This window comes from Colobus angolensis, unplaced genomic scaffold (assembly GCF_000951035.1).
Source record: "Colobus angolensis palliatus isolate OR3802 unplaced genomic scaffold, Cang.pa_1.0 Scaffold68, whole genome shotgun sequence".
Lineage (NCBI taxonomy): Eukaryota > Metazoa > Chordata > Mammalia > Primates > Cercopithecidae > Colobus > Colobus angolensis.
The window spans coordinates 7,393,401-7,407,006 of NW_012120487.1; the positions used below are offsets into that span (position 1 = coordinate 7,393,401).

The window sequence follows — 13,606 nt, forward strand, 5'->3', positions numbered from 1 at the left end:
GATGGTCCAGGTGTGATGAGATGAGGACTTAGACGTGCAGCTTCAGGCAGGATGAGAAGGCAGGAGTCAATGAGAGAAATACTGAAGAGGAAATTAACAGGATACTGACACTGAATAGATGTGAGGGAGTGTGGGGGGATAGTGGGGTAGAAAGGACACCCAACCCCTTGGATCTGGCTTGGATTTTGATAGACAGAAGGCTCAAGAAGAAGTTGAGTTTTAAGGGAAAGAAGAAAAGAGTTTAGTTTGAGGTATGCTGAGTGCTTGTGGAGCATCCAAGTGCAAAATCCAGTTGTGAGTTGGATTAAACAGGTCTAGATATGAGTCTGGAGATGGATGGACAGTGAAGAGAGAAAAACAGGTGCAATTGAAGGCCAGCCTGGCTTCACTCTCTCCTGTGAGCACTCCATGCACTTGGTCCATCCCTGCTCATAAAAAGAGCTCAATAAACACTTTTCTTTCTTTCTTTCTTTCTTTCTTTTGTTTTTTGAGACAGAATCTCACTCTGTTGCCTAGGTTGCCAGGTTGGAATACAGCAGCATGATCTCGACTCACTGCAACCTCTGCCTCCTGGGCTCAAGCGATTCTCCTGCCTCAGTCTTCCAAGTAACTGGGACAACAGGTGCCCAACACAATGCCTGGCTAGGTTTTGTATTTTGAGTAGAGACAGGGTTTCACCATGTTGCCCAGATTGGTCTTGAATTCTTGACATCAGGTGATCTGCCCACCTTGGCCTCCCAAAGTGTTGGGATTACAAGCCACCACACCCAGCCAATAAACACTTTTCAAATGAATGAGTCTCTCTCTACCTTACAGCATTCAAACTGTTACATGTTTATGTGTCTCTTTTCTTTGAAACAGTTCTACTTGAGGGCAGAGTCCTGCTTTTCATTTATTCATGAAATGGTACAGTGGCTAATTTTTTTTTTTTTCTGAGACAGACCTCGCTCCGATACCCAGACTGGAGTGCAGTAGCACAATCTTGGCTCACTGCAACCTCCGCCTCCCGGGTTCAAGCGATTCTCCTGCCTCAGCCTCCCGAGTAGCTGGGATTACAGATATGCATCACCACGCCCAGCTAATTTTTGTATTTTTTTGTAGAGATGGTGTTTTGCCATGTTGGCCAGGCTGGTCTCAAACTCCTGGCCTCAAGTGATCTGACTGCCTCGGCCTCCCAAAGTGTTGGGATTATAGGCATGAGCCACTGTGCCCAGCCACAGTGGCTATTCTTAAATGTGTATAATATGAAAGAAGGGAAGGAATAAAGGAACTCAATTTCAGGGCTATTGGTTAAACATAGTCTGAAAGACAAATCAGTGAGGTGATTTGGCTATGAATTATTTGTTTATTTATTTTGGAGATAGGGTCTCACTCTCGTCGCCCAGGCTGGAGTGCAATGGCATGATCATGGCTCACTGCAGCCTCAACCTCCTGGGCTCAAGCGATCCTCCTGCCTCAGCCTAGAGTAGCTGGGACTACAGGTATGTGCCACCACAGCCAACTAATTTATTTTTTGTTGAGATGGGGTCTCACTGTGTTGCTCAGGCTGGTCTCAAACCCCTGGGCTAAAGCAATCCTCCTGCCTTGGCCTCTCAAAGTGCTGGCATTACAAGGTGAGCCACCGTGCACAGTCTGAATTATTTTGAAATGTTTCTGTGAGGGCAGTTTGGGATTTATCAGGGTTCTCCACACTTACATGTAGACTCCACAGTTTTTACGGAAATCTCACCTGCAAGCTAACTATTCATTTAAAATTCCACAAGCAGGCTGGACACGGTGGCTCAGACCTGTAATCCCAGCACTTTCAGAGGCCAAGGCAGGAGGATTGCTTGAGGCTAGGAGTTTAGTCCAGTCTAGGCAACATAGCAAGACCCTGTCTCTAAAACAATAAGGTAAAATTACACAGGCAAATCAAAGTAAAAGAGAGTGTTCGCCTTGGCCAGGCACGTGGCTCACACCTATAATCCCTGCACTTTGGGAGGCGAAGGCGGACGGATCACCTGAGGCCAGGAGTTTGAGACCAGCCTGGCCAACAGGATGAAACCCCGTCTCTACTAAAAATACAAAATATTAGGCAAGCATGGCAGCACGCACCTGTAGTCCCAGCTACTCAGCAGGCTGAGGTGGAAGAATCGCTTGAAGCCAGGAGGCGGAGGTAGCAGTGAGCTGAGATTGTACCACTGCACTTCAACCTGGGCAACAGGAGCAAAACTCCATCTAAAAAAAAAAAAAAAGAGAGAGTGTTTCTTCCTCTCAGTACTAAGAGCAGAGCTGAGAAGAAGTCTGATGCTACAGAGCATTATTTGATGTAGACATCATGCCTCTAAAACGCCAACTACCTCTGAGAGTTCCCAGCATTTGATTTTTCATTTGTTCCTGCCACAAACACATACTAGGCAGGGGCTGCGGCATGATGTGCTCCAGGATACAGAGGTGAGAAACACTCATCCTGCCCTGATGGGAGAGTCATTCACTAAACAGATGATAACCATTATAAAAGATGCCACTTACTGGGCCAGAGTCTATGCCAAGTGCTCTGCATGCCTCACTCAATCCTCCCAACAGCCATATGTAGGTAGGCCATGCTCCTCCTCACTGTATAGAGGAGAAAACTGAGGTCCAGGTCAGGAAACCAAAAGTATGAAGGCCAGTTTGCACGCCTGGGTCTCTTTGGCCTCCAGACTGGTGCTCTTTCTCACTAGGCTTCCAAAGTGCAAGGAAAGGGTACTTTCATCTCCAATTCCTAGCACCTGCACTGGGCTGGCACAGAGCAAGGATCCTATTACCAAACTGTCTTTGAATTGTATGGGCACTCTGGGGCCTCCAAATGGCACTAATTTCACTCAGGCATAAAGTGCTAGGATCAAGTGTGGCCAAGTCTATGAAGGGGCAGAGAAGGAGACCACCAAGTCTGCCAGAGGGCAGGGAAGTCTCATTTCTGGGTTCCCAATCACTCCCCAGGAGTCCATACCTGTAAGATCTTTTTCTGCTTCCCACCCCCATTTATATTGGAGCTTCTGGTGGTCCCACAGAATGTAATTCCAGTCTCTTCCTAACATCAGCCATCAGTGCATCTGCCACCAGTCCCCTGCTTATCAACTTTTAACAGCTCGTTGACTACTGGATAGAATCCAATCTCCTTGCCTGGTGTCCAAAGCTCTTCCTGATCAGACCTTACCCAAATTATCTTACCACTTACTATTGCTGGTTTTAGAAGGTCAGTGTTCAATGAATCTTTCTTTAACAGAATAAAGAGTTTGGCTTCAGAAAACTTACTACTGCTCATGAGCTTCATGACTTCAGGAAGGTTTAGCAGGCTGGGACCCCCTTGAGGTCAAGGATGGTATCTTAGGCTGGGCGCGGTGGCCCACTCCTATAATTCTAGCACTTTGGGAGGCCAAGGCAGGCGGATCACCTGAGGTCAGGAGTTCGAGACCAGCCTGGCCAACATGGTGAAACCCCATATCTACTAAAAATACAAAAATTAGCTGGGCCTGGTGGCGCATGCCTGTAATCCCAGCTACCCAGGAGGCTGAAGCAGGAGGATCGCTGGAACCTGGGAGGTGGAGGCTGCAGTGTGCTGAGATTGCACCACTTCACTCCAGCCTGGGCAACAAAGCAAGACTGTTTTTAAAAAAAAAAAAAAAAAAGGATGGTGTCTTATTCTTTCTGTATTCTACCACCAAGCACAGCCTGGCATATGGAAGGTTCCCTGTAGTTTATATAGACAGTCTGGGAGCCAGGATTAGTGCTAGGTGTTGGGAAGCAACAGAAGTAAACAGGTCATTGTTCCTACTTTCACAGAGCCTCATAGACTACACGTACACGGTGTTACATCAACCCAATTCATTTTTATTGCATGCTATGGACCAGGTATGCATTATGAGTGGATGAGGTCTGATCCCCTCTTTATGTTGATTTCTTTTTTTTTTTTTTTTTTGAGACAGGGTCTTACTGTGTTGCCCAGGTTGGGGTGCAGTGGCAGGACCACAGCTCACTGCAGACTTGATCTCCCAGGCCCAAGTGATCCTCCCATCTCAGCCTCCTGAGTATCTAGATCTATAGGTGCATGCCACCACGCCTGGCTAATTTTTTAATTATTTGTCGAGAGGAGGTCTCACCATGTTGCCCAGGCTGATCTCAAACTCCTGGGCTCAAGTGGCCCATCCTACCTAGGTCTCCCAAAGTGTTCGGATTACAAGTGTGAAGGATAACTCTTGGCCTTCTCCACGTTTTAACAGTCTCACCTTCTCTGCTATTTTGAAAATTAGCAGAAAAGTTGGCCATATCAGTCAGGAATTTTAAACAGCTGGTTCATGCGTCCTCTGAGCCTCTATCTTTTCAGTTCCAGAGGCACCACCTTTAATCCAGGCCTTGACACATGTTGCCTCAGGCTGGATGACTTTTCCCACCCCGCAGGCCTTGGTTTTAAAGGTCACCCCCCTTCAGAGGCCCTCCCTGAATCTTCCCCTCCTCATTCTCTATAAGGCACTCTATTTGTTTCTATCACAGGCACATTCACTAAACACATTTACTATCTGCCAGGCACTGTTTTCAGTGCTGGGGATATAGCAGTGAAGAAGCAGAAACCCTTGCACTCACGGAGCTCATATCTTAGGGTGAGAAAGTTATTAAGCAAGATCAAGATGGAAAACAGATGGTACGATAGTGTGAAATGCTAAAGAGAAAAATAACTACGGAAAAGTCATAGGGAGTGTGTGTATCGCAGTTGACTTATTTGTTTGCGTTGTTAACCTGCGTTCTGTCTCCATCTCCCATCTGTCTTATTTACCAATGCCAACCGGGGCTAAGCACAGCGCCTGACACACAGCAGGCAGCTGATAGACAGGTGTTGAGCAAGGAGCAAAAGCGTATCTTCATTGCTTTGTCCTTGCTTCTAGGAGGCGAACTGGGAAATCCAGAGGGAAAGGAAAAGCCAGGAAAGTGGCTCGCTTTTGGCGCTGGGGAAGAGGTGTGCAGTGAGCAGTCACGCTCAGGAGAGGGGCAGCGCGACAGAGACGCTCGCAGCAGCGCGCTGTACAGGTGCGCCAGCTTAGGCATTTCTATCCCTATTTTTACAGCGAGGGACACTGGGACTCAGAGAGGAAAGTGCCTTGCCAAGCTCCAACTGCTCATAAGCGATCAACTTTGTCTAAGTCCAGGTTTGAAGTCCTGGAGCGATTCTGGACCAACCACGACCACTCACCTACTCGCTTGCGCTTCTCCTCACGTGAGATTTTCCAGGTTCCTTCCTGTCTCCGGGTAGGCGGGGCGCGCTTAGCAGGTATCACCTATTAAAAAATGAGAACGGGCTGGGGGCAGGTGCAAGACAAGCATATCCTGACTGTGATTGGTTGAACTGGCTGCCATTCCCAAAACGAGCTTTGGCGCCCAGCCCCTTTCGTTCCCAGCAGGCCCTGGGCGCGGCAAGATGGTGTCGTCCAGGTGGTGGTCTTGAGGCGAACAGATCGGTATGGCGTTGGCGTCCGGGCCCGCAAGGCGGGCGCTGGCTGGCTCCGGACAGCTCGGCCTTGGGGGCTTCGGGGCCCCGAGACGCGGGGCGTATGAGTGGGGCGTGCGCTCAACGCGGAAGCCGGAGCCTCCTCCCCTGCATAGGGTGTACGAGATCCCTGGACTGGAGCCCATCACCTTTGCAGGGAAGATGCACTTCGTGCCCTGGCTGGCGCGGCCGATCTTTCCGCCCTGGGACCCGCGCTACAGGGACCCAAGGTTCTACCGCTCGCCCCGTCTTCACGAGCATCCGCTGCACAAAGAGCAGGCCTGCTATATCTTTCACCAGCGTTGCCGCCTTCTCGAGGGTGAGGCCCCAGGACGGGCGGCAAGGGACCATTTCCTCTGCCCAGCACTGACCCCGACCCTCTGTGGCTTTGGGCTTGACATTGAAACTCTGTGGGTCTTGGTTTCTTCATCTGCGAAATGGGGCCGTAGTGATTCCCATCTTCTGAGAGTTGTTAGAATTGAGTTGTAAGGAGCTGGGCCTCTGTGCGGGAGTAATAGAGAGTTTGCGTGTCAGCGTGAAAAGAGCTGCTTTCTAGGCCTACCCCGGCTCTCTCTGTTTGACTTTGGGCAAATGGCTGACCATCCTGGGCCTCTATTTCCTGTGAATGGTTTTGACTGGACAGTCCACATTGACCTTTCCAGGTCTGACATTCTGGAGATTAACTGTACATTTTAAAAGTAGATGGAGAGAGTTTATAGTGGAGACAGCAGAATGTTTAATTTCCAGGCCTGTCACCTCTCAAGTCCATGTCTAGTCCTCTGTCACTCTCACTAGGGACAGATCAAAATGACTTTGCCAAAACCAGCCTGTCTATCTAGAACAGTACCAGAAATTATTTTCCAGAGTCCATGGAGAGGCTTGTTTATCCCTTTCCCCATGCTTCCATCTTCCTCAAATCAGGATAGGGATGGGGCAGGTCTTGAAAACAGAATGGTTGAGATAAGTGGGAACAGTATTTTCCAAGGAGTAATTAGGGGGGGAAAAAAAAAAAAAAGCAAATCTGGCAAGATTGGGGGACTAAGCCAGATAAGAAATCCTAGGTTTGAAAAAACTTAAGTCAATTTGTCAGCCTTTTAAGCTTCTCAATTCCATTCCTGAAAGCTGATTGTCCAGCCTTTAAACACTTCCAGTGTCCTTACAAGGTACTGGGAAGGATCTCATAAGACTTGGCATCCTTGAGTGACCCAGGTAACAATACCAAGTGGATGAATGCATTAGCAGTATTTTAGACGTTAAGATTACATTCGTTTGCCTAGGCTGAAAATGTATGGTGTATCCTATGTTTTTGCTACTCACAGGGAGGTTCTGTAGGCTATAATAAAACTCTGCAAGATACAGGGCTAGAGAAGCCATTTGGGGTAATGGAGAGAGGTGATGGTCTTTAGGGTAGACAGACTCAGATTCTCCTCCTAGCTTTGTCATTTACAAGGTATGTGAGCAAATTCCTTAGTCTCTGAGTTTCATTTTTCATTTCATAAAATCCCATCTAACTTGCAGGTAAAGCTTCTGGCACAGGGTAGATGGTGACTTTCAGTAAATGGCAGCTCTAATTATCACCTGTTTTTCATTTGCAAATGAAACATAAAAGTCTTAATATTTTATCCATTTTCAAGTTTAAGGAATAGTGGCAGTGTCAGAACTAAAACTTAGTTTATCTGACTCCCAGTCCAGGGTTCTTTGTGCTGCACCACAAAATCCAGAAGTTACTTTTTTTTTTGAGACAGCATCTTGCTGTGTTGCCCAAGCCAGAGTACTGTGGCGTGATCGTGCCTCACTGCAGCCTTGACCACCTAAGTTCAAGTAATCTCTCACCTCAGCTTCCTGAGTAGCTGGGACCACAGGTGCATGCCACCATTCCCGGCTAGTTTTTAAATTATTTGTGAAGAGGAGGTCTCACCATGTTGCACAGGCTGGTCTCAAAGACCTGGGCTCAAGTGATCCTCCTGCCTCAGCCTCCCAAAGTGCTGGGATTATAGGTGTGAGCCACTGCCCCTGCCCAAAAGTTACATTTCTAAACATTTATATTTATATTTCTGGTGTGATGTCTTATAGGTCTTAAAGTGAAAAGTCTCATTGTACTTACTGCTTTTCATTTATTACCACAAGATAAATTGCCTCAGGGTGTCTCCCCCAAAGTATCTTAAGCTCCCTTCCATTCCAGACATGGTCTGTCTGCCTGTCTCTTTCCTTCCTTCCTTTCTCTCTGTCTCTCTGTCTTTCTTTTTTTTTCTTTCGACAGAGTCTTGCTCTGTCATTCAGGCTGGAGTGCAGTGGCGCAATCTCACTGCAATCTCTACCTCCCAGGCCTAATCTATCCTCCCACCTAAGCCTGCTAAGTAGCTGGGATTGTAGGCACACGCCATCACGCCCGGCTAATTTCTTGTATTTCTTTTGTAGAGATGGGGTTACACCGTGTTGGCCAGGCTGGTCTCAAAGCAATCTGCCTACTTCAACCTCCCAAAGTGCTGAGGTTATAGGTGTGAGCCACCATGTCTGGCCCAGACACAATTTTCAAATGAAGATACGACCTTGAGTCAGAGAAGTATTCTTCCAGCTGAGATGGGTAATCTGCCAACCAAGGCAGCCACCAGCCTTCTGTTAATTTGTGGGCATGATCATTGAGAAGAATATAGTATTGACTTTTCATTTGAAAATAGAAGACTGGTGTGTTTACTTGATCTAGAACTTAGATACCTAGGTCTATGCATGTTCCTCCCCTAGAGAAGCCAAATTTGGGGAAAGTGAAGCTAGGGAGGTCTTTGCTTGGCACCACAGCCCATCCCACCGAGAGTAGCTAAGTTTCTTTAATGTTTAAAGATTGTCAGGCTAAATTGAATCTATTTTAGTTTACATATACACCATCTTTTATTTATTTATTTATTTTAGAAACAGGGTCTCACTCTGTCACCCAGCCTGGAGTGCAGTGGTGTGATCATAGCTCACTGCAGTCTTGACCTCCTGGGCTCAAGTCATCCTCCCACCTCCTGAGTTACTGGGATTATAGGCATGAGCCTCTGGGCCTGGCTACGTATATGCCATCTTTTCATGCAAAGTATTTTGGGCAGCTTATTTATAACGCAACCAGATTAAATTAAAAAACAGGTGAGGGGATCAGTACAAAGGAAAAATAAAACAGATAATACAACAAAAATTCATTCTGTGAGGTTCTACTTCATTTCCTTTTTGTTTTTGAGGTGGAGTCTTACTCTGTTGCCCAAACTGGAGTGCAGTGGCGTGATCTTGGCTCACTGTAGCCTCTACCTCCCAGGTTCAAGTGATTCTGCTGCCTCAGCCTCCCACGTAGCTGGGACTACAGGCAAACACCACCACACCCAGCTAATTTTTTTGTATTTTTAGTAGAGATGGGGTTTCACTGTGTTGGCTAGGCTGATCTCAAACTCCTGACCTCAAGTAATCTGCCCACCTCAGCCTCCCAAAGTGCTGGAATTACAGGCGTGAGCCACCATGCCCGGCCTGAGATTCTGCATTTTAAAAGGAAGCCCCAAACCTGGCTCTGAGCTTGCTAGCAATCAACAAATGGTACATAGCTAGGGTCAGCTAACTAGGTCAGCTGCTTGTTTTTATAAATGAAGTATTATTGAAACAAAACCATGCACACTTGTTAATTATTCCCTATTGTTGCTTTTGTGCTCTAGCAGAGTGAGTAGTTGTGAGAGAGACTGTGGCCAAGAAGCTGAAAATATTTCCTATTTGACCCTTTGAGAAAATGTTTGTTGACCTCTGGTATAGAGAAAAATATTTTCAGTTACACGGTTCACCATGTCTATAAGACAAAACAGGCCAGGCGCAGTGGCTAACGCCTATAATCGCAGCACTTTGGGAGGCCTAGGTGGGCAGATCACTTCAGGTCAGGGTTTTGAGACCAGCTTGGCCAACATGGTGAAACCCTGTCTGTACTAAAAATACAAAAATTAGCTGGGGGCTGTGGTGCATGCTTGTAATCCCAGCTACTTGAGAAGCTGAGGCAGGAGAATTGCTTGAACCCAGGAGACGGAGGTTGCGGTGAGCTGAGATCATGCTGCTGCACTCCAGCCTGGGCGACAGAGCGAGACTTCGTCTCAAAAAAAAAAAAAAAAAAGACGAAACAGTTCTGTATCCAGGAAAAGCCCAACTTTTCTATACTAAGGCCAGAGAGGTTCAGCTTCTTAAAGTATTCATGAAAATCCGAAAGTTATTCTCAGTTATTTCCAAAGGTTGCTTTCCCCTGAGAAGGCAGTATGGGCTTATGCCTGGACCCACGCTGATAAATGAGGTATATTTGGTAGACACAGGCTATATTTGGTAGTCAGGGCTGGGGTGTGGGTTGTTAGAAAGGATCTTAAATGAAAGGTTGGCATCCATCAGTTTAGTCCCATAGCCTAGGGTCTATCCACTGCTTGCAGCATTCAGCCGTATTATCTCAGCTGTCTTAGCCACTGTTTGAATTCCTCTAGTGGCAGGCGCTTACCCCTCAGTCACCTATTAATCATCCTGAAGTAGATGGTCATTCCTGAAGGTGAGTTAAAATCTGACTTTCTTAGCTTCTGCTCTTCACTGTTGGTTTTATCCCCTCAGGCGTCACAGAACAAATCCAGTTTCTCACTTGAGGCAGCTTTTTTACTAAGATGCTACCTGGCAGGTGTAAGCATCTCTTCCCGAATTGTTTTCTTTCTTTTTTTTTTTTTTTGTGGCTGATTACCTCAAAGGTGTAAAGCAGGCCCTCTGGCTCACCAAGACCAAGTTAATAGAAGGCCTTCCCGAGAAAGTGCTCAGCCTTGTTGATGATCCAAGGAACCACATAGAGAACCAAGACGAGCGTGTTCTGAATGTGATCTCGCATGCCCGTCTCTGGCACACCACTGAGGAAATCCCCAAGAGAGAGACCTACTGGTAAGTTCCCCCAAGTAAAGATTTCCTACTAATGGATCTTTGAGTCGACCTGTTGCTTTAAGTCCCCACATGTCTCTTTTTGTCTTCAAGCCCGGTCATCGTGGACAATCTAATACAGCTGTGTAAATCTCAGATTCTCAAGCATCCTTCTCTGGCCAGGCGGATCTGTGTCCAAAACTCCACATTTTCTGCTACCTGGAACCGAGGTTGGTCATCTTGTGCACCAGAAAGCCTTGGTCTGTTTTCTTGCCTTTCTACTCTTAGCCCCACCACCAGCTCCCATCCCCCTGCCCCTAAATACCTATCCTCACTCCTGTTCTTCATGGTCTTATTTTGTAGGCTCAGACACACCCTTAGTATCATTAGCCATAGCCCAACCATTTTTGTTTTTAATCGCTTTCTAAGACATTCATTCAACCATTAACAGTCAGCCATATCTATTGAGTGCTTAGAATGTGCTTGGGAAGTCCCTAAATGCTGAAGGTAAGGAAATTTATAATAAAGCACATGTAGCCTCCGCCCTCACGATGCTCATATTCTATTGCAATAGTCTTCTTACCTCAGTTACACCTCTCTGGTCTTCCACATCCATTTTCAGCATGGCCTGCTAGAGTGATCTTTCTAAAGTGCAAGTCTTTTTTTTTCTTTTTCTTTTTTTTTTTTTGAGACGGAGTCTCGCTCTGTCGCCCGGGCTGGAGTGCAGTGGCTGGATCTCAGCTCACCGCAAGCCCTGCCTCCGGGGTTTACGCCATTCTCCTGCCTCAGCCTCCCGAGTAGCTGGGACTACAGGCGCCAGCCACCTCGCCCGGTTAGCTTTTTGTATTTTTTAGTAGAGACGGGGTTTCACCATGTTAGCCAGGATGGTCTCGAACTCCTGACCTCGTGATCCGCCCGTCTCGGCCTCCCAAAGTGCTGGGATTACAGGCTTGAGCCACCGCGCCCGGCAAAAGTGCAAGTCTTTATGTCCCTGCCCGTTTCAGATCCTTCACTGTCTCCTAGTAGTGTAAACCGTTTATTGTGAGTTACCAGCCTCGTGATTTGGTCGCCACTTAGTCTTTCTAGTCTTATCTCCTGCTCTACTGCCCACCACACCATCCCTAAATTAGCCACTTGCAGCTTTTTAGCATCAAGCTTTCACACCCATGTGCCTTTGCACATGCTGTGCATTCTGTCTGGAATAATCTTTTTTGTTTGTTTGAGTTTTATCTTTATTTATTTATTTTTTGAGACAGAGTCTCACCGTGTCGCCCAGGCTGAAGTACAGTGGTGCGATCTCAGCTCACTGCAACCTCTGCCTCCCAGGTTCAGGCAATTCTTGTGCCTCAGCCTCCCGAGTGACTGGGATTACAGGCGTATGCCACCACACCCAGCTAGTTTTTGTATTTTTAGTGGAGATGGGGTTTCACCATGTTGGCCAGGCTGGTCTTGAACTCCTGGCCTCAAGTGATCCGCCCGTCTTGGCCTCCTAAAGTGATGGGATTACAGACATGAGCCACTGCTTCTCGCCTGGAATACTCTTTTCTGCTTTCTTTTCTTTTCTTTTTTTTTTTTTTCCAGGTGGAGTTTCATTCTTGTTGCCCAGGCTGGAGTGCAGTGGCGCGATCTCAGCTCACTGCAACCTCCATCTCCTGGGTTCAAGCGATTCTCCTGCCTCAGCCTCTCGAGTAGCTGGGATTACAGGCACCCGCCCAACATGCCTAGCTAATTTTTTTTTTTTTGCATTTTTAGTAGAGATGGGGTTTCACTATGTTGGCCAGGCTGGTCTTGAACTCCTGACCTCAGGCGATCCACCGCGCCTGGCCCTCTGCTTTCTTCATTTAACCAAATTCTTCTTATCTGCAAGACTTCACTCAAGCCCCCCTTCTCTGTGAATCCAGGCTGGGGTATCTGTTCCTCCTCTGTGTCCCTTATGCCCATTCTGCCATCATAGCACAGATTACACTGTATTGTCAGTATCTACCGTCAGTTCTATCTACCCCACTAAGCGGAACTCCTGATGGCTGGGACCATATCTTACTCACGTTGTCCAGTGTCTAACAGTTCATGGTACACAGTAAGTGCTGACTGAAGGGATGCGTAAATGCATATACCTACTGTTGGTGTTTCAGGCAGGGATGTTCAGAGATGTTGGTGTTCTAACTGGTAGAATCCTGGAGCAGGGAAACCAGCTATGGAATGATTTGGGATTTCAGGACATCTGCTTGGTCAGGATTTGTGTATAGACTTCCTGGCAAAGAGTCAGCTTTGCAGAGGTAATGACACCACTAAGGAAATTAGTGAACCTCATTAATAGAGGAGTACTTGGCCCATCATCAAGTATTACCTCTAATTAAACTACCCCATTTGGCGCTGTCACTGGAGGAGGGATATGGAGGGAATTGAATCAGAAACCACACAAGAGTGGTCTGTGGGGAAAATCGAAAACCCAAGGTTAGGAGAGGTCCATGCACGTTTATTTTTCTTGCAGATTATATGTGAGGAAACAGGAAATACTTTAGAAAACTATTCTCGAGGTGTGACAGATCAGAGTTTATCCACCCACAGAGGTAGTATCCCTTTCTTACCATCCAGTAAGGGAGGCCACATGCTAATTAATGACAGTGCTGTTGACCAAACCAATTTTTAGACATATAAGAAAACTGGCCTGGATCCATTACCATCTCACTGTGGCTGTTTCTGAAAACCCAAGCACCTTCTGAGAAAGATTTGCCTCAGTGGACACTCCTCAGGAGGCCATTCTCAAGGTGTTTTTCCAGGCACATTTTGTCTGGTGGTAGCATGTGACCTCCTGTGGGGACCTGTGTGAAGGGTGTCTATGCATGTTCACGATGGCTGACTTGCTGATGAGTCAGATGTGAGTTTGTTTTCCTCTTGCTACCTATGTCTGCATATAGCATATATGCTAATCTGACTTCAGTGAGGCTCTTTGGCCAGGGTTTTCTCACTCTCAGTTGTTAAGGACAATCTGGCCCCTTTCCTAAGTTTAAGAATCTCCTCTGCCTTGGCTGAGTGCGGTGGCTCATGCATGTAATCCCAGCACTTTGAGAGGTCGAGGCGGGTGGATCACGAGGTCAGGATATTGAGACCATCCTGGCTAACGTGGTGAAGACCCATCTCTACTAAAAATACAAAAACAAAAAATTAGCTGGGTGTGGTGGCGGGTGCCTGTATTCCCAGCTACTCGGGAGGCTGAGG

At 47.0% G+C, this 13,606-nt stretch overlaps 1 protein-coding gene across 1 annotated transcript in view; it reads left to right on the forward strand.

The window, feature by feature from the left end:
- The first annotated feature begins 5,377 nt into the window (after nt 1-5,377).
- Nucleotides 5,378-13,606, forward strand: part of MRPL37 (mitochondrial ribosomal protein L37) — an 18,138-nt gene continuing 9,909 nt past the window's right edge. The window contains exons 1-3 of the mRNA XM_011926341.1: nt 5,378-5,819; nt 10,228-10,411; nt 10,502-10,617. Of these exons, the coding sequence (XP_011781731.1) occupies nt 5,474-5,819; nt 10,228-10,411; nt 10,502-10,617 (646 nt within the window). The 5' untranslated portion in view covers nt 5,378-5,473. The remainder of the gene's footprint in view (nt 5,820-10,227; nt 10,412-10,501; nt 10,618-13,606) is intronic.